The 18,037-nt window shown below is 59.1% G+C and overlaps 3 protein-coding genes and 4 non-coding genes across 7 annotated transcripts; all 7 read right to left on the minus strand.

The window, feature by feature from the left end:
• Positions 1-597: 597 nt before the first annotated feature.
• CD68 (CD68 molecule) lies at positions 598-2,676 on the minus strand. Its single transcript, XM_047705860.1, has 6 exons — positions 2,472-2,676; positions 1,972-2,393; positions 1,697-1,816; positions 1,500-1,572; positions 1,226-1,396; positions 598-943 (listed from the first exon to the last, which is right to left on the minus strand). The coding sequence occupies exons 1-6, from the start codon at positions 2,515-2,517 to the stop codon at positions 810-812; spliced, it is 966 nt and encodes a 321-aa protein (XP_047561816.1). The 5' UTR covers positions 2,518-2,676; the 3' UTR covers positions 598-809.
• Positions 2,677-3,597: 921 nt separating this feature from the next.
• Positions 3,598-9,254, minus strand: EIF4A1 (eukaryotic translation initiation factor 4A1). Its single transcript, XM_047705859.1, has 11 exons — positions 9,150-9,254; positions 7,827-7,875; positions 7,294-7,426; positions 6,714-6,853; positions 5,541-5,709; positions 5,162-5,271; positions 4,811-4,954; positions 4,595-4,732; positions 4,404-4,493; positions 4,077-4,156; positions 3,598-3,965 (listed from the first exon to the last, which is right to left on the minus strand). Exons 1-11 carry the CDS (start codon positions 9,170-9,172, stop codon positions 3,821-3,823), a joined length of 1,221 nt encoding a protein of 406 aa, XP_047561815.1. The 5' UTR covers positions 9,173-9,254; the 3' UTR covers positions 3,598-3,820.
• LOC125088245 (small nucleolar RNA SNORA67) lies at positions 4,220-4,361 on the minus strand. The gene has a single exon (XR_007123642.1). It is a non-coding gene; the product is annotated as a small nucleolar RNA SNORA67 (small nucleolar RNA).
• LOC125088267 (small nucleolar RNA SNORD10) lies at positions 5,362-5,495 on the minus strand. The gene has a single exon (XR_007123663.1). It is a non-coding gene; the product is annotated as a small nucleolar RNA SNORD10 (small nucleolar RNA).
• Positions 6,251-6,395, minus strand: LOC125088259 (small nucleolar RNA SNORA48). The gene has a single exon (XR_007123655.1). It is a non-coding gene; the product is annotated as a small nucleolar RNA SNORA48 (small nucleolar RNA).
• LOC125088258 (small nucleolar RNA SNORA48) lies at positions 7,125-7,259 on the minus strand. Its single transcript, XR_007123654.1, has one exon. It is a non-coding gene; the product is annotated as a small nucleolar RNA SNORA48 (small nucleolar RNA).
• Positions 9,255-9,953: 699 nt separating the features above from the next.
• Positions 9,954-17,889, minus strand: SENP3 (SUMO specific peptidase 3). Its single transcript, XM_047705858.1, has 11 exons — positions 17,617-17,889; positions 16,014-16,740; positions 15,000-15,239; positions 14,802-14,913; positions 14,133-14,280; positions 13,959-14,006; positions 13,286-13,363; positions 11,269-11,406; positions 11,025-11,108; positions 10,875-10,925; positions 9,954-10,486 (listed from the first exon to the last, which is right to left on the minus strand). Exons 2-11 carry the CDS (start codon positions 16,726-16,728, stop codon positions 10,376-10,378), a joined length of 1,725 nt encoding a protein of 574 aa, XP_047561814.1. The 5' UTR covers positions 16,729-16,740; positions 17,617-17,889; the 3' UTR covers positions 9,954-10,375.
• Positions 17,890-18,037: the final 148 nt, after the last annotated feature.

Raw genomic sequence — 18,037 nt, forward strand, 5'->3', positions numbered from 1 at the left:
GCACCGTGGGCTCCTGTGAAGTGGGGCAACCGGTCTGGGGTGGGCAACCGGCCTGGGGCGGCCGCCGGCTCCCACAAAATACACCGCACGGGGCTGGAGGTGTGGGGCCCTGGCTGGAGGTATTCTGTTACTGGGAACACCGAGGGTGATTGTGGGTGGAGGTCAGAGTACCTACTGCTGCCGCAGCTGGGATAGGAGCATCCCTGGTGCAGGAGGGTTTGATCGGCGTGTGCAACCCTCCCCCGACGGCGGTGGGCAGCGCAGAGCTTTTTTGTTGCTTAGGAGATCCCACACAGCCCTTGGAAAGGAAATGACCCAGGTGTGACCTTCCCACCCACGCTCATTGGCCATTGCTACCTGCTTCACCTGTGACTGCAAAACTGGTTTGGAGGGCAGGGGGCGCTGGAGCAGCCAGAGACCCCAGAGAGAGGGGAAGGGGGGCAAGGCGGATGCAACACCAGCTGTGAACCCATGAGAGCACGTGGTCACTTGTGACCTGACGGTCTGGCTGGCTGAGCCTCAGTCCTGGACGGCACAGAAAGGCATGTGAGCGACCCTCAGCGGCCTTGAATCCTGATAAGAAAGGGGAAACCGAGGGCAGAGGTTCGAGCAGGTTTTATTATTCGGGGGCTGGGAGAGGAAAAACAGGTCACATCTAACAAACATCTTTCTCCTCCATCCCTCCATATGGCATTAGCTCTGCTCTTGTTGGTGACCCTGAAGGCGGAGAGGGAAGACTTTTGTTTCTGAGTCGGTTGAGTGGGGAGAACCGCCGGCCCCGTGGTGTCCTCTGGTGTTGGGACAGATCCTCAGAGGGCCTGGTAGGAGGGTGGGCGTCTCCGAACCACGCAGAATGTAACCAGCACCAGGGCAAGGAGGCCGAGCGCCACCAAGCCGATGATAACGGGCAGCAGGTTGAACTGGTCGCTGGGACAGGAGAAACCTGGCAGAGAGGGAGGGTGGGCGGGAATCACGTGGAGGCCGGGCCCAGGAGGGAGGAGGCCTCGGGGGGCACACTGGCAAGTGGGAAGCTGGCACGGAGCTCCCCTAGAAGACTCTGGGCCCTAAACAAAAGGGGAGGCGGCCAGAGTCTTGCAGAGGAAGTGGGACGGTTGCCTTAGAGCCACGGCAGGCCTGAGAGAGGAAGGGAAGTTCAAGATGTAAGAAGGAGGGTTCTGGGCCCAGGGCAGGGGGGCTGTCCGAGGGGGGGAGGAGGGGGTCTTACTTGGCCCAAAGGCCCCCGAGGGAGGCAGCCGAGCAGCCTGAAGCTTCAGCCCGAGCAGGTCAAGGTGCAGAGACGGTGCCAGGGTGACACTCGCGTTTCTGCAGCTGAAGCTCTGGCCCAGGGGTGCTTGGAGAGCCCGAAGGGATGAATTCTGACCCAAGAAGGTCCATTCTGGAAGAGCGAGGAAGGGTCAGCTCTCTGTCCCCGTCCCCGGCTGCTGTCCCTTCAGGAGCCCGGACGTCTAGGGCCCGCGGCGAGGGGGCGGGTTACTCACGCGCTGCCCGAGGAAAGGACACGTTGTACTCCAGAGCCACGGAGCTCAGGTAGACCGCGCCCTGCCGTGGGTCCTGGGGAGGTGACCGGGAAGGCTCAGGGCGGCCAGGGACAGCAGCAGCCTCAGCCCCAAGTCAAGAGCGCAGCGAGTGCTGGGTGGGAGGAGGGCTCACGGGGGCGGGGATGAGGGCCAGGTACCTGCTCGAATCCGAAGCTGAGCTGTCCGGAGGGGAACAAGAGCAGCAGACGGGGGTGGGCGCCCTCACAGCGCCCCTCCGGCTTGGTCTTATTGGGGTTCAGGACCGAGATGCCCCAGGCCTGCAAAAGTTAAGATGAGCGTGCTGTGAGAACACAGTTGTGCCGTCCAAGGCTCCTCACCCTCTGCATGCCCACCCCACGTGTCCCCTTCTGCCCCGCAGCCGGGGGGCCTTGCACCCCTGCCCCTCTGGTCCTCCGCCGTCTCTTGGCGTTACCTCTCCTCCGCCCTGGGTTGGGTACACGACTCCAATTTGAATCTGGGCTTGGAGCCGGACGCAGGGCTGGGAGCCATTAGTCCAAGTGTAGTCTCCTATGGCCTCCTGGGGCCCGGGGCTGGGACTGGGCGGTGGGGGCGGAGGGGGCAGTGGCCCTGGGTGGGGGGAGCTGGTGGAGGTGTTTGGGCTGGCGGTGGTGCTGTTGCTCGTCGTTGGGTGAACTGTGGTGTTTCCATGGCTGGGGGTGGTCAGGGGCTTGTGAGTGGCTGTTGTGGGTTCTTGGCTGGTGGTGCCTGCCGTGGTGGTTCTGTGGCTCGTGGTCCCAGGGCTTGCTGTGCTCTCTGTGGCCGTTGGGGTCACCGTGAAGGACGGCAGCAGAGTGGCCGACTTCTTATGAGGACAGTCGTTCCCCGTCCCCTGGGCTTTCAGCAGAGGAAGACTGGTCAGCAGCCCTCGGGGATGCTCCTCCCAGGGCCTCCTCCCCTTGGGCCTCTCCTTACCTGCCAGCAGCCCCAAGGCCCCCAAGAAGAGCACAGCGAGCCTCATGACCAACGGGCCTCACCCTGGCAGTCCCGGTTGGGTTTGTCTCCACCCGCTGCTTGCTCAACCCTAGCCCTCTGCCTCCGTTTGGAGAAGGAGGAATTAGGATTTTGACTTCCTGTAACTCCGGCGGTCCGCCCCCAGCCTGACTCAGGCACCTCAGTCCCAGCCACCGATCCCTGAGTCACTGACCTTTGTCATTGAGTGAGGGGGGTTGCCCTGGCTTCCCAAGTGGGTGCCACCAGCCTTCAAAAGGTCACACATAGATGGGAGTCTGGAGGCAGCTGTTCCTCAGGGAACAATGTATCCAAGTCTGCCGGAGGTCCCAAGGGATTACAAAACCCGTGGGGACATATACCCCAATGTTCCCTAGAAATGGGGTATGCAAGCCAAGGGGTTGGGAAAAGGTAAAAAAAAATTTTTTTTTTTGTAAGATTTTGACCGGTAACAAGTAGGCCGGGCAGGGTAGAGCCGACCCCCTGCCAAGCAGAAAGCTAGAAGGCTGAGGCTTAACCCACTGAGCCACCCAGGCGCCCCGGGAAAGGTTTCTATTGTCACTTCCTCTTGGCTGAGACACGTGAGGCACTTACGCTGCTGCTGGCGCCTGGCGTCCAGCCCGTTACAGAGCAGTGTCCCATCCAGTGAATGGGACCACTTTCTGGTCAGAAGGGAGGTGGGGAAAAAAAGCAATCCGAGGATAATTTGGAAGGGTAATGACTACTCCCTGGGAGGTGAGGGGCACAGCCAGAGATGTGCCAGTAACAGGTGGGAAGGAAGGGGAGGCAAGAAATGAAAAGCCCAAACAGGCAGTTTGCAAGTCATTTTATTCAGAATTTTGTGTTTTGTTTCCTGAATCAATAAATACTATACAAAACAATGTAAAAATGGCTACCATTTTTCCTCCCCTGCTCCCCCCACCTGGGGACAATCCCGAGTCCCTGAACTCAGGGATTCTCCAGATTTGGTCCAGCAAATGAGGCTGAGTGACACTGTGGCCCCTTGGGTCCTCAGAGGCGTTCAGCTGGGGTGGGGTGAGAGCCTCTGGGGTTTGGAGGTTGACTAGGTTATGGACAGATTAGTGTTTTGGGGAGAAGAGACGGCGCCTGGAGCAAGAGCCTGCCCCAAAGAAAAGGGGGTCTAAAATGTTCACGGTTCCTTCTTTTTGCCTCAAAAAGTGACATTTATTCAAAGAAAAAAAAAGGAAAAAAAATGACAAGATGTCCATCCCTTGGCTCCCTTCCCTCCCCCCTCCTGCCGCTCTTCAGCCCCCCAGATTGAACCCTGGGGGTCCTAGTAGCAGGACAGCCCCTCAGATGAGGTCAGCGACATTGAGGGGCATCTCCTCGATAGAGGTGTTGTAGAAGGTCTCGATGTCTCGCAGAGTCCTCTTGTCTTCTTCTGTCACCATGTTAATAGCCACACCCTTACGGCCAAATCGTCCCCCACGACCGATTCTGGTGGGAAACAAGGACATCTCAGGATGAGGGAGGATGAATGACGGAAAGGGAAGAGGAAAGAACTTTAGCTAAGGGCAAGCTGCAGGAACATTCCAGATCTACGCTTACCTGTGGATATAGTTTTCCCTGTTGGTGGGAAGGTCATAGTTGATGACTAAAGAAACCTGCTGCACATCGATGCCTCTGGCCTAGGTCAGGGGAGAGGACGCGTCAGCACGAGCACGACACAACCGAGCTGGAGGGACTGGATTGAGTGTAGGCGGCCAAAGGCAAGCAAAGGAACAGACATGCCCTGTTCCTGAGCAGCCTCAGGCACGCCAGATCGTCTTCCAAGTTGCTACTTTCCGCAAGAGGGGCATGAGTGGGCCCCCTGGAGAGGGAATCAGCTTGGACTTTCCCTTTTTCCTCCCCGCCCGGCGGCCGCCCCCCACTCACCAGCAGGTCAGTGGTGATCAGCACTCTGCTGGAGCCCGAGCGGAACTCCCTCATGATAACGTCTCGTTCCTTTTGGTCCATGTCTCCGTGCTAGAGCAGGAACAGAGAAGAGAGGAGGACGTGTGTCATGGGCCCGCGGGCGCAGGGGAGCAGGTACCCATAAGGCCCACGGACATGCCAGGGGCACACACCATGGCGGACACGGTGAAGTCCCGGGCGTGCATCTTCTCGGTGAGCCAGTCCACCTTCCTCCGGGTGTTGATGAATATGACCGCCTGTGTGATGGTCAGGGTCTCGTACAAGTCGCACAGTGTATCCAGCTTCCATTCCTGGGTGGGGGAGGGGAGATCCGTCAGGGGCTATACCCAACCAAGCCCCGCCGGCCCGCCTCCTGCACTGGGCCCCACCTCTCGCTCCACGTTGATGTAGAACTGGCGGATGCCCTCCAGGGTCAGCTCCTCCTTCTTGACCAGGATCCGGATGGGGTCCCTCATGAACTTCTTGGTCACTTCGAGCACGTCGGAAGGCATCGTGGCAGACAGCAAAACCACCTAACACAAAACAGCAGCCTCGGGGTGGGGGGCCTTCACAATGCTCACACCCCCTTCCCGCGGACCGCCTGCAAAGGAAGCCGGTGCCCAGAACGGCTGAAGGGGAGACCCCAGTGTTCTCGATGGCACCCCTGCTGTCACCCCAAGCACACATCGCACAAAGGCAGCCTCGCCTTTGCGGCAGGAGCTCGGGCAGCGGCTGCTCACCTGGGTGTTGCTGTTGAGCTTCTGGAATATGTCATAGATCTGGTCCTTGAAGCCTCGGCTCAGCATCTCGTCGGCTTCGTCCAGGACGAACATCTTGATGTACTTGGGAGCTAGGGAGAGAAGACACCAGCAGACCAGAATGAGGGAACGACAGGAGACTTTGATTTCCCGATGAGGAACAGGGAAGGGACAAGAGCACTGCTCTCAGAAGATGGAAGGCTGATCCTCCGCCCGCAACCCGCTCAGCCAGCTGGCAGCCCTGAGAAGCAGAACACTCCCCCAGGCTCAGGACGGGAAGCGGGCTCAGATGACACGCATGGGCTCATCACAGAGCAGCGCAGCCCGGCATGGGGGGCTGGGGATGGGGGACAGGACTCACACAGGTATCTGCGGTTCAGCATGTCAAACACCCGGCCCGGGGTGCCCACGATGATATGCGGCGCCTCCATCTGCAACTTCTGGACCTCGGCGCGCACGTTGGTCCCCCCGATGCAGGCGTGGCATGAGGCGCCCATGTAGTCTCCCAGCGCCATGACTACCTTCTGTATCTAGATCCGAAGACAAATGCCCGTATGTGAGCCGTGCCAGAGCGAGGCCCCATCGGAGAGGGTCGGGATGAGACGCTTGCTCTCCAACCCAGACGGGGCGGCGTTGAACTCACTGCTCAGACAAGGAACGGGCAGATGCTTCATTTAAGATCACGCGCGTTAAGTGGCAGGCTCAGGGTATGAGCTGCGTCTGGCTCCTACAAACACAAGGGTTCACAGTAACCCCCTTCCCAGGCCACCAGCAACCCATTTCATCGGGTCTCATAGCCACCAGTCTTAGGAACAGGCCATCCACCTGCATCCTAGCGAACTCTGGCCACACGACCTGTGCTGGGGGCATGTGCAATTTCTAGAAAAGTATCTTCTGCACACATAAGGTCTTTCTAGAGCTCTTCTAGAATTCTCCCTAGCATGCAGTACCTTACCTTTGTTCAGTCAGCACAGAATCACCCTGACTTCTCCACGCAACTTTTCTAGTGAAGATTACCGTTTCTGACCCTCCCTCTTCCAAGAGCCGGAAAAACAGTCTACCACAAGGGTTTTATGTGCCCCAGGCATGAAACAGCTCTGGCCACCAATGCAAGCATCAAGCTAGGATGAACAAAGGGCAGTGCGTACGCTCTGCCCCCAGTTGATAGGAGCACACCACCACTGCCGAGGTGTCTCTCTGCCCATCGCCAGGGGCTCTGTTCATCAAACAGCCACCAAACCTGCCCGGCCAGCCAGGCTCCACCTTTTCGTTTGACTCAGGAAATGGGTGGAGAAAATAATATTTATTGTGTTTGGGCAAGAGAGAGCTTATAATTAACCCCAAGAGCCTCCAGATATCCTGGAGCTCTTATTTCCTCACCTCACGCGCTGGACCCTCTAGCTGTCCCCCCAGCCCATGCTTCACTTCTGATGAACGGTGATCTGCGGGGAGCACACCTCTCCCCGTTTTCTCATGATGCAGATCATTCCTAAAGGAGCCCCTCAGGGGAAGAGGGAAGAAGCGACATGCTCACCTGCTGAGCCAGCTCTCTAGTGGGCGCCAGGACCAAGGCCTGTGTGGCCTTTAAATCTAATTCAATCTGTTGCAGAATCGATATGGCGAAAGTGGCTGTTTTCCCAGTCCCAGATTGGGCTTGAGCGATCACATCATAACCTAAACAGAGCAGCAGGAATCGGACATGAGCGCATATCTCAGGATCAGACCTTTCAGGGCTCTGCTCCACCAGCGAGCACCCCACAGAGCTGTGGGGCGAGAATCAAGTGCTTCAGACTTCACCCTGGCGCTGTGCAGAGCTCACGCGCAACAGCGTGAACTAGACCAGATCACTAACTCCCTCAATACCACACCAAGCTGGCGTAGAAACACAGATACGAACAGTCACGAGCTGCCTGAAACACCACCTTACTGAGATCACACCCACAGTCCGTGTGTCCAGGGCATGAACCAGACATGGGCACAGACCAAAAGCCGAGCTGGGATGAACAAGGAGTTGCTCTGTCCCTAACTGATATGAGACAAGCACCACCAACCAGGTGCCACTCTACCCAGGTCAGGGATAGTCCAGAACCTGTGCTGGGGCCGAGCGCACTCACCCTTGATACAAGGAAGAATGGCTCGCTGCTGGATGGCAGAAGGCTTCTCGAAACCATAGGCATAGATGCCACGGAGAAGGGACTCGGAGAGATTCATGTCATCAAAGCTGTCAACGATCTCATTCCAGTTGCTCTGTGGAAGAGAGTTTCCAGTGGCAGGAGAGACCACGAGGTGTTCCAGTGTGGAGGAGCAGTCCTCGTCCTCACTGAGAGTGCCACAGCCCCCGTCTCTCCTCCCGCCAGGGAGGCCAGGTGGGTCCCGGACTCAAGGCCCGGGAAATCCCCAGACAGCGCCAGGCCACTGGTAAACCAAAGAGCGGACCGTGCAGAAGACAGGACTCAAACCGAACGGACTGCTATACGTGCTCCGGGACACAGATACTTCGAACAAATCCCCGGAAAGGAATCAGGACTGGGGTGGGGGCGGGGCAGATCTACTCGGGCAGGGCACAACGGCGCTCCCGAGACCAGGGGACACCGGTGGAGATCGTCTTTCCCAGAAACGGACAAGGGCGCAGGAGTCCCAAGCTCACCTCGATGACGCCTTCGGGCTCCATTCCATCGGGGCCATTGTCTCTGGATCTGTTGGCGGAAAACAGAAGCCCACTGAGACTCTGAGAAATCCTCCCCGCGGCCGGCTGGCCTGCACCATGCCGTTGGCCTCCACTCCCGCGCCGACCCCGCCAGCTCGCCGGGGACACAGCCCTTCCTCCACCGAGTCAGAAGGCCGCCGCGCTCCCGGGCCCACGTGTCCCGGGCCGGGTCGCTCCGAGCCCGAGTGCGTGCGCCTCCCCCCCCCTCCGCCCCGCTGCCCCGGCGCGCCGGAAGTCCCGCCCCTCACCTCCCGGCGGCGAGGGGAGGACATCCCCTTCCCCCCCACGTCACTCCGCCCGCGCCCTCCCCCACCCCCTCCAGCCCGGCTCCCCCCGTCGCGGTGCCCGGATGTGGGAGGCCGCGGGCGGTGGCGGCCTCGCGCACAATGAGCCCCAGCCGAGCTAGCGAAGGGGGAGATTGCACAACACTCAAAAGCCAAGCGGGCTGGGGGAGGGGAGCCCCTCGGGCCGCCATGTGCTCGCTCCCTCGACCACCCGGCGGCGTCTCCCCCCGCCACGAACAATCCACAGCCCGCCCGCCCCCGTCGCGAAATGGCGTCGCCCTCCCATACCTCAGGCCGCTCACCCCTGAAGGAAAGTGGACCTGCCCATCCGCAGTTTGCCAATTGCCCGGCTTGTGCGGCAAAATGGACCCGCCCGCCCGGCGCCGGGTAGGCTCCCGGTGCCTCACGCGGCCGCTCCTCGGGGTCAGGCTCGGTCCTGGCCGTCAAGAAAACCAGCACACTGAACGGCCGGCTTCCTCCGCCCCGGCTCTCCGCGCGACCGAGCGCCCGGCTCGGAGCACCCGGGCGCCCCTCGCTCCGGCGAGTGGTCCCCTCGGAGCCCCCCGGAAACCCGAGCGCGCGCGAGCCCTCCCTCTGCCGGAGAGGCGTCCGAACCCGCCGGCCCAGGCCACGCGCGCCGCCGCCGCCGTCCCCCATGCCGGGTCGCGACCCAGCCTGTCGCTCAGACGCCGGAGCCTCGCGCGCCGCGTCGGGGGAGTGGGGTGGGGGGATCGGCCTCCCAGCGTGCCTCGCATGCCGGGCCGTCCCCGCTCGCCGGCCAGGCCCCGGCCCTGCCCCCTAGACCCCCGGGACCGGAACTCCCGGCGTGGCTGTCCCGCGTAACCCCGGGGCGGGGGGTGGGGGGGTTTGGAGGCCCGGGGCGGTGGGGCTCGGCTGCCCCCCACCCCCCACCCCGCGGGGCCCTCGGAAGGGAGCAGCAGGGCGAGCAGCCCCGACCTTTTGCAAAAGGGTTTCTTACCGGGAATCCTGACTCGCAGACATGATCCTTAGAAACTAGGGCGGAGTGCCCGCCTATCGACAACTTATAGAGCGCCCGGCCCCGCCCCAGCCATCGCATTGGCTTGACCGCCTCGGCCCCACCTGCCGGCGCTCCGCGACTCAGCGTGACGTCAGTTCGCAGGCTCTCCGGCACGCCACCACCATTGGACAACCTGAACGCCTATCCAGGCGAGGCCCCGCCCCAAAGCCCCATTGGCTGCGGGGCCCGCCTTTCTCGCCGGCGCGGAAGTGACATACGGGAGTCAGGCCTCGAGGCCTGGCAGCCATCTTGGGGCCCAGCGCCCCTACACGTGCGGAGGCGAGAGCGCCCAGGTCATGTGGCCTGGCCGGCCCTATCGCGCGCGAGGGGCGAGGCTTTAGCCTCCGGGGACTTCCGGGCTCCCGAGACCGCCGCTTCTCTTCGCCTCCGATGCAGATGCGCGCGGGACCCACGGTTTAGTTTGTCGTCTCCTGCCGCAAAGGTAGCCCGGACCCCGCCCCGAGCCGCTGCGAGTGTGCGGGGGACGGTGGAAACCGGAGGCGCGCTGCCGGCCCCGGGAGGGGAGGGGGAGCCCCCGAGCGCCTGGGGGTGCTGCCGCGAAGCTCCCCCATCCCTGCGTTCGCGCGCGGCCCCCTGCAGCCCCGGCCTCCCCGCCGGGGGGGCTTCGTCTATGCCCGAGCCCGGGACGGAAGGCAGGCCCGCGGGGTCTCAGCACCCCCGAGCGGTGGCTAACAGAGCCTGCCGAATCCAAGCCTGCCAGAAGAAAGACCAGCACAACGCATCTCCAAAGGATCCTTTATTGAGCAGAGCAGGACCGTGGCGTTTATATATACGTATAAAACAAAGTTTGAGATCTGGCAGGCATACTCCGTTTGCCCGCCCACCACCCCAGCACAGATTTTCCTGCCCCCCGCCCCTGCACACGGAAGGGGGGATGACCGCCCCACCCAGGCCGCAAGGCCAAACTCCTCCCTGGCAGAGGGAGAAGAGGCTGTTCCATGGTCACCCCCTGAACATCAGAAATAACAAGTATCCTCTCAAAGAAAAAAAAAATACAGAAATCAATTAAAACATTTAAATATGAAAAATCATAGGGAACTGGGAGGGGGAGAGGCAAGAGAGGAACTGGAGTTTCTCGGGAAGGAAGGGTCCCCCACGTCCCCATGCCCATTGACCAATGGGCTTGAGGCCTGGGATAACGAGGCTCACACAGTGAGTTTGCAGTGACACAGCTCCTTGTAGATCTGCCGGCGAAGTTTGGGCATGTCCTGCTGGGTGAAGCTGAATGGCTGAGACAAGGCCAGGTGCTTGCAGTACTGGGTGTTAACAAAGCAGGCCATGAGAACCGCCCACTGGGCAGCCCCCCAAGCCAGGACCTGGGCTCTGTGCTTCCCGGAGCCAGATCCAGCTCACTGGGCCTATCCAAGAACTTCCACGTTTCACAGACAAGAGAAGCCTGACTCTAAGCCTGTTCGAGCACTGGAAGCTGGGAGACAACTACATGAGAGCCAGAGAGCAAGGACCAAGAGACCCAGTCCCAACATGGGATGGGGAAGCTATGAGAACACCAACAATGTCTGCATCTCTGCATTCTAACACACAAGGTTAGTCCCTGCTCCTTAAGTGCCTGAAAGCCAGATCGAGGGGGCCATAGGGCCTCCCCACCTCCTTCCCCAACTGTCAGCCCAGCTGCTGCCTACTTACCTGTAACACAAAGGCACCGCAGTCACTGTCATTATTCTGCCTGGCCACATTCTAGAGAATAAAAAGAAGGCTCCTAGGCATGTGGCTTCAACTCTGTTTCCTATCACCCCTCTCTCACGACCCTGTACCACGTGCCCCCCAGACACTTACCATTTTGAAATAACCTTTCCAACCCTGGTGGAAATCCAGCCGGTCTTTCTTCACTGCCTCTGCCTGTAGGTACTTGGCAATATGCTGCAGAGACAGAAAAAAGGAGAAAGTGATGCCCTATGTTTCCCAACTGAACCTAGGGTATGACAGTCCCAGGCCCCAAGCCTGCCCTTCTGCCCGGAATGCCTTTGCCACTGGATCTCCTCCCCAGGTTCTTCCCATCTGTCCCCCTTCCCTCTCAAACCTTAGGGCAGCGGCGGTTTAGGGTGCGCTGCGAGTCGAAATACGTGATGGTGCGCCGCCTCACGTCAACAGAGATGAGGGACCAGTGCACCTCCAGGTGGATGGGGATTAGCAGGAGCTCCTTATTGAAGATGTCCACCTATGGGGGGCAGTGCTGGAGGTCAGGTCAGACAGCACAGGAGTCCTGCCTGTTGCCATGAGGGTTCTAGAGAGGAATGGAGGCACAGGCAAGCAGCCAAGTGGCCGAGCACAAGGCCCGGCGCCTTCACTCTAAGGCAGGGCTCAGCGTATGTGGACTCTGGCGGGAGGAAGAAGGCAGGTCGAAGGAGGTCCTATCAGTAAACACACCGGAGAGCCCAGGATGGCCAGGTACTTTCCACACGTTAAAGGTAGCAGGGTTGGGGCACCTGGGTGGCTCAGTGGATGAAGCCTCTGCCTTTGGCTCAGGTCGTGATCTCAGGGTCCTGGGATCGAGCCCTGCATCGGCTCTCCACTGGGTGGGGAGCCTGCTTCCTCCTCTATGCCTGCCTCTCTGCCTACTTGTGATCTCTCTGTCAAATAAAATCTTTAAAAGGTACCAGGGCTGAGCAGCTATGAACCCAGGCTCAGGATTCTGGAGCCAGACGCCAGGGCTTACACCCAGCTCCTCCATTCACTAGCTTGTGACCATGGGCAAGCTACGCAGTAACTCTCTATACCTCCGTTCTCTAATGCGTAAGAGGCTAAAAATAACGGCACCTACCTCCTCTGTGTGTCATGAGGGTTCAATCAGTTAACACCCACAATACACTAACAACTGCACGCTTCCCAGCGGAGGGTCAGCCCGTTAACACACAATCCTCCACGGGGGTTGTTAACAATCAACCAAACAATGAGGTAAATGCACCTCGGCAGAGGAAGGCAACTTGCTGAAGGTCACAGGAAAAAGGACCCAGGTGGGATTCGAGCACAAGAATGCAGAAGACCAAGTTCTTCACATTGAGCATCACCCCACCTCTACTGGGAGAAGCAGGCTGCCAGCTCACAGAGTTGTAAGCCCCTGAACCTGGGGACTAAAGAATGCTAGAGCCAGTGGGTACTACCACCTCCCTATAGAGATTTCCCGGCCTTTGAACCACAGGGCAGGGAAACTAACTGGAAGGGAGAAAGGAACTCTTCCCCCCCCCCCCCACCAAACACGCTCCCTCCTATTCTTCTCTCCCGTAACTTCTACTACCAACCCGGGCCTCCCCGATTCCTAGCTTTTCTTCATTCCCATGTCCAACCGTCAGAAAGTACTATCAGCTCTAACTGCAAAACCTGTCCTAGAGAAAGCTACTTCCATCTCTGCCCTTGGCCCTCTGGCCCATGTGTCCCATGTGGACTTCCGTACTCCCCTCCTAGTCTGTCCGCTTCTCCTCTTGCCCGCTTCCAATCTTCACGAAACGGGAGTTCAAAACGTGAGGGATTTCCCGGCCTCCTTAAAATTTTTCAGTGGCTTCTCGAGGCACATAAAGTAAGATCCACTTCCCCATCCTTATGCAATCAACTCTGACCGAATGTCTTCCCCTATTCCCTCCACTCACTATGCTCCAACCACACAGGACACCCCCAGTGCCTCCAATGCCCCTTCTCGCCCTCATCCCATGTACTTGCTGCTCCCTCTGCCTGGACCGCTCTTCCCCAGCTCTGCACACGGCGTCCCCCTCATCACCCAAGTCTCAGCAGAGAGGCCTTCCCAGACCTCCCGATCTAAAGGACCCACCTCCTGTGCTACTGCGTTACCCCTGTACGTTAATCATAGCACCCAGCACCAACTGAAATTTTACTTGCTTATTTACTCTTACTCCATAAAGGCAAAAAATTGTCCTTATTTAATACTGAATCCTTGTGCCTTCATCAGTACTCCCGGACCGGTGACAAGACTGTTTGTATTCAAAAGACTGAGTGAACAGGCTTGAGGAAGGGGTTCTAGAAAACAGAACCCTATTCCTCTCTAGTCAAGGCTTTACACATGTGGGTGTGAACTGGTAACTCACGTTTTTGGTCCACCTTTTCACTCCATCGTAACCCTTGGTACGGAGCTTATCATAGAAGAAACTGTTGAAGAAATGCACCTGTGCCAGGGATACAAGAGAGCGGCTGGAGCTGGAAGAGCTCGGGCCCTCCTGCCCAGTCTCCTTTGCCCGGAGGCTCCATTTCATTAAGGCTCCTAGGGCCAGTTTCAACCACCTCCACTCCCATCCACTGGACGTCAAAAACCAAGTCCTTTTCAGCCTTATCTTAGCATTTAGCCCCAAGGAAAAACCACCTCCCGCTGGGGAGAAGAATAGGCAAGCTCAGGATCAAGGTTAAAGATTTGAGGGGCGCCTCGCTGGCGCAGTTGCTCAAGCTTCCAACTCTTGGTCTCAGCTCGGGCGTGACCTCGGGAGTCAAGAGAGCGATTCCCTCGCTGGGCTCCACGCGCAGCATGGATTCCCCTTGAGATTCTCTCCCCCTCCCCCACCACCTCTCTCTCTCTCTCTCTCTCTCTCTCAAATAAATCTAAAAAAAAAAAAAAAAAAAAAAAAAAAATTACAGAATTGAATTTAACACACTGCCTTCTACCACCTCTCCCCAAAAACAAAGATCATCTTCACGGGTAAAGCAGTAAAAGGGACTGAAAAGGCTGCTTAGGGTCACAGCCGTTCTACTGGGGCAGGTGAGGCCTACCTTCTCCGGGACCGTGTCCATGACCAGGTCTCCGTACATGTTCATCACCTGGGGAAAAGACGGGAGGTAGCGTGCCATGCAGGGTGCAGCATGGGTATAGGGCTCCCCCCAGAGGGCCCCAAACACCCTGCTCCCTAAATCCCCTTTGGGGCCCGTGTCCCCACGGCTCCTCACCTGGTCGTTGAGCCAGTTCTGTCCATATAAAGTGCCCAGGTCATCCATGGTCAGCACGTGCCGCTTGTAGGCCACCCGGAAGCCCCTCACCATGGCGTTGCCTGGCATCCGCTGGTATGACTGGATCAGCTGCAGCACCAGGCCCTTCCTGAGGCGGCCGAGAGTGGAGTCACACGAGAGACAGGGCGCTGGGGCAAACGGAAGTCCCTTCTACTGCCCAGAGCAACAACCTACACTAATCCCTCCTGGGGCACCTGTGTGGCCCCGCCAGTTGAGTGTCTGACTCTTGATCTCAGCTCAGACCTTGTTCTCAGGGTCCTGAGTTCAAGCCCCGCACGGGGTTCCACACTGAGCACGGAGCCTACTTCAAACAAACAAAAACTAAACCTTTTCTTAGGTCCTTTGTCCTTTTGACGACCTGCTAAAGGCCCAGTCTGCAGAAAGAGGCACAGGACTATCAGGTATACGCAGTATTTCGGGGCCTCAGGTAAAGACCCGCCCCAAAGCAGTCAGTTTACAGGGGCTTGGGACTCTGCCCTCAGACTGCCCCCCTTCAGTCCTACGTTCCTCCTCCTCCCCAAGCACATCCCTATGGGAGAAAAGGCGGCAGCATTCTCTCCTACCCTCAGGTCCCAGCCCTCTTCTGAGAGCACCGCTTTTCTGCCTCACCTGGAAGGTGTAGAAAACTCCTGCTGGAAAATGTCCTCTAATTTCTCTACTACCTCGTCCGTGCTGAGGGGGATGAGGCTGCCGTAAGTTTGAAGGAATTCATCCAAGATGCCTGAGCGGAGGGAAAGAGGAGAGGGTGAGGCCTCCGATTTAGGAGCTGGCTGGGATAAAGAGACTGGGCCCTCTAGGGTCCCTTACTTTGCACGCAGGTCACATGCTCCTCCCGCAGGGGGCTGTGCTGGCCGGCTTTCTCCCCGGGCCGCTCTGCCTCTTCTGCAGCGCCCAGATCTGAGCCCTGAAACAGCTCCTGGGCCACATGGTCCCCGATGCTGCACACATTGCTGATGAGGATGCTGGCATCAGGGGGTGCCAGACCCCGCTCCCCTTCTGGCCCGGGGGGTCCCCCAAAGCCATTGGGAAGAGTACAGGAGAGGAGGCCTGCAGGACAGGGGAACGGGATGAGAAAGCCGCTTGGATCAAAGAACAATGGGGTAAGGTCAAATGATGCACCCAGGCCGTAAGACAAAGATGAACTAAAACGGGAGCGACAGATACAAACTCTAAGGAATAGAATCTCAAGCGTGAAAGGAGCATGTCTGAGGCTGTAAAGGAACAGAAAAGAAGACGTACTACTCGCAGGGTAGAAGCAAGATGACTAAGATTCAGCGAGACCTAAACTTCGGAGATATTTACCGCCACTATGGACCTGGTGCCTAGTAGGATGCCCTGTACACGTTCGATAAATACTCCAGCGATTCGTAAAAACACAGCCGGAAATTGTTTGGTTGAGTCCCGTCCCCGAAAGAAACATTCTGAGTGAGAGTGTCCCCCACTACAGGTGGCACGGTCCACTACTCAGAAAAATCCCACGCCACCACTGGGAGAGTGGCACCCTTCGCAAGTGGACATGCCCCTTTATTCTGAAAAGGCAAATGAAGAGGGATTTCAAGCGTGTAAGGCTGTCTTGACTTTAGTGAACCGCATGTCCTCCCTTTCTCATCCCTACACAGAACACCCACTCGGGGATGCTGTATCCCAGCCTTGACTATCTGCCCAGACTTAGCTCCTGCTCAAAGTGGAGCTTAAGACATTTCACAGCTCTTCTGGACCCCCCCCTCACTCTGCCGTCCCACTAGCTTTAGGCCCAGGTGTCGCCACCGCAAGAGGCTCCGGATCCTCCCCAGCCCCTCCCTCCACCCACTCCCACCTTACCAGAGTCAGGGTCCAGAGGAGACTTTGGAGTCCACCGTAATCCATCTTCCTCCATTGGGGGCCCAGAGGACATCGGTGGAGACCCTCTCACCCCATCCTCAGCCATGAGAGCACCTAGCAGACCCAGCCGGGGTGGAGGTGGCCCCCGTGGGGAGTCAAAACGACAGCAGGGGGATGGCACCTGCGGTGTCGCACCCCCGTCCTGGGGTGAAAGATGGTTCTTGGGGTGTGCGAGGCTCCGCCGCCGACCCCGGTGGCGCCGCCAAAACTTCCAGTGGAATGTCAGCGAGGTGCTTTTCGAGTACAGCAGCATCCGGAAGGCTCTCATGGCTCGGCGGCGGCGCTGGGAGCAGGTCTTTCGATGAGTAGGGCGGGGAGGGCGAGGCCGCTGGGAAGCTCCCAGCTGACCCCATCTGGGGGGCAGCCTCCAAGCTGCCACTTCCTCTTCCTCATCTTCATCCTCGTCCTCCTCTTCTTCTTCTTCCTCTTCACTAGCTGAGGCATCAAAAGAAGGCCGAGGGACAGGGAGGCGTCTGGCTGGCACTGTGGTCCCTGTCCCAGGATCTGGCCCAAACCCTCCACCTGATTTGAGTCGGGGTTTAGGGGGTGGGGGCCAATGCACACGCTCCCGCCTGGGACTTGAGTAAGCTGGGGCTATGCCAGGTCCAGGAGGCTCAGGCCCCCAAGACCCGGTCCCTTGTATAGTCTCTTTCATCTTCCAGTAGCCCTGTAAAACAATGGTCAGAGTGTCAGGATCCAAACACCCTGAACCCCAAGATCTTGCCTCTCTTCCTCAGTGCGCCATCACTGGAATCAGATGCGAACAATCTAAGGAGAGAGGAAAAAACCGGGAAACTCCTACAGACTGCTGATCTGTTCGGTTAACAGGGTCCACAAGGGGCCCATTAGAGTCCATGTCATCATCCGTCCCCCAGCCAGACAGAAGCAAGGGAGACTATGGCTAAGCAGCAAGCGTCCGGAAGCTTATTTCTGAGATCCTCAGCTTAAACCCAGTATTTCCAGGCTCTACTTCTCTACTTAAGACCACCAAGAGTATCCTAATTGAGCACCTAACGAGGGGCATGGCTCAGCCCGAGAACCCTGAGGTGATACAGAGACAACCGAGGAGGACACAACTTCCACAAGGAAACCGTGGTCTGGAGTGGGAACAGAGTTCTCTACCACCTCGGAATGAATGGGGGGCTGGGGCGGGGAGGGGATGGGCATGCTCAGGTCGAATCAGGAGGTCTCAGGAGGGAATGGGGATCCCAGGGCTATGGCTCACGGAGTAAAATCTAACGAAAACGGAAGAATGTTCAAGGAAACTGAAAGAGAACCCAATCGGTGCTTAGGCGGCCCGATCAGGGCGCCGGGACAGAACTGAGCCGCGTGAGCTGGCTGGCCCAGCCCCCTCTCCGGCTCCGTTCCCGGGGGCCAGAATGCGTCCCACGCCGGTTTGGTCCTTCAGGCTCAGGACAGTTCGGCGCCCGAGGGCCTTAAGAAGCCCCTTCGAGGGCCTCCTGGGCCCCTGTTAGGTGAGAATGAGGTCCCGAATTGGGAGAGGCCGCGGCAGAGCTGGGGGAAGGGTAGGGGGCGTCCTCACCGGGAGCGGGGAAGCCGGGCGGACGGGCCCGAGGGCGGGCGTCTCCGGCCTCAAGCTTCCCGGCTCATCTCTTCGGCGACGGTGGCGGCCCCGCCACTCCTGCTGTCTTCAGGCGCAGCCCTCTCAATTCAGGATTCCAACGCTCCTGGGCCGCGCGCCGCGCCGCCGAGCCGCCCCGCCGCGGCCGCCTCCTGCTCTGCTTCAACCTCCACCTCCACCGCCTCCCCCTCCTCCTCCTCCTCCTCCTCCTTCTCCTCCTTCCCCTCCCGCGAGCCCCAGGCCCACCGGCGCTGGCGGCGCACGATTTGTGCGTCACACCCGGCGAACAGCGCCGGCGCGGCCAGCACGCTCCTAGTCCCGCCTACCCGAGCGCGTGGACGCCACGGGACCGGCCCCGCCCTCGAGCCCCGTGCGGCGCGGC

This window comes from Lutra lutra, chromosome 16 (assembly GCF_902655055.1).
Source record: "Lutra lutra chromosome 16, mLutLut1.2, whole genome shotgun sequence".
Classification (NCBI taxonomy): Eukaryota; Metazoa; Chordata; class Mammalia; order Carnivora; family Mustelidae; genus Lutra; species Lutra lutra.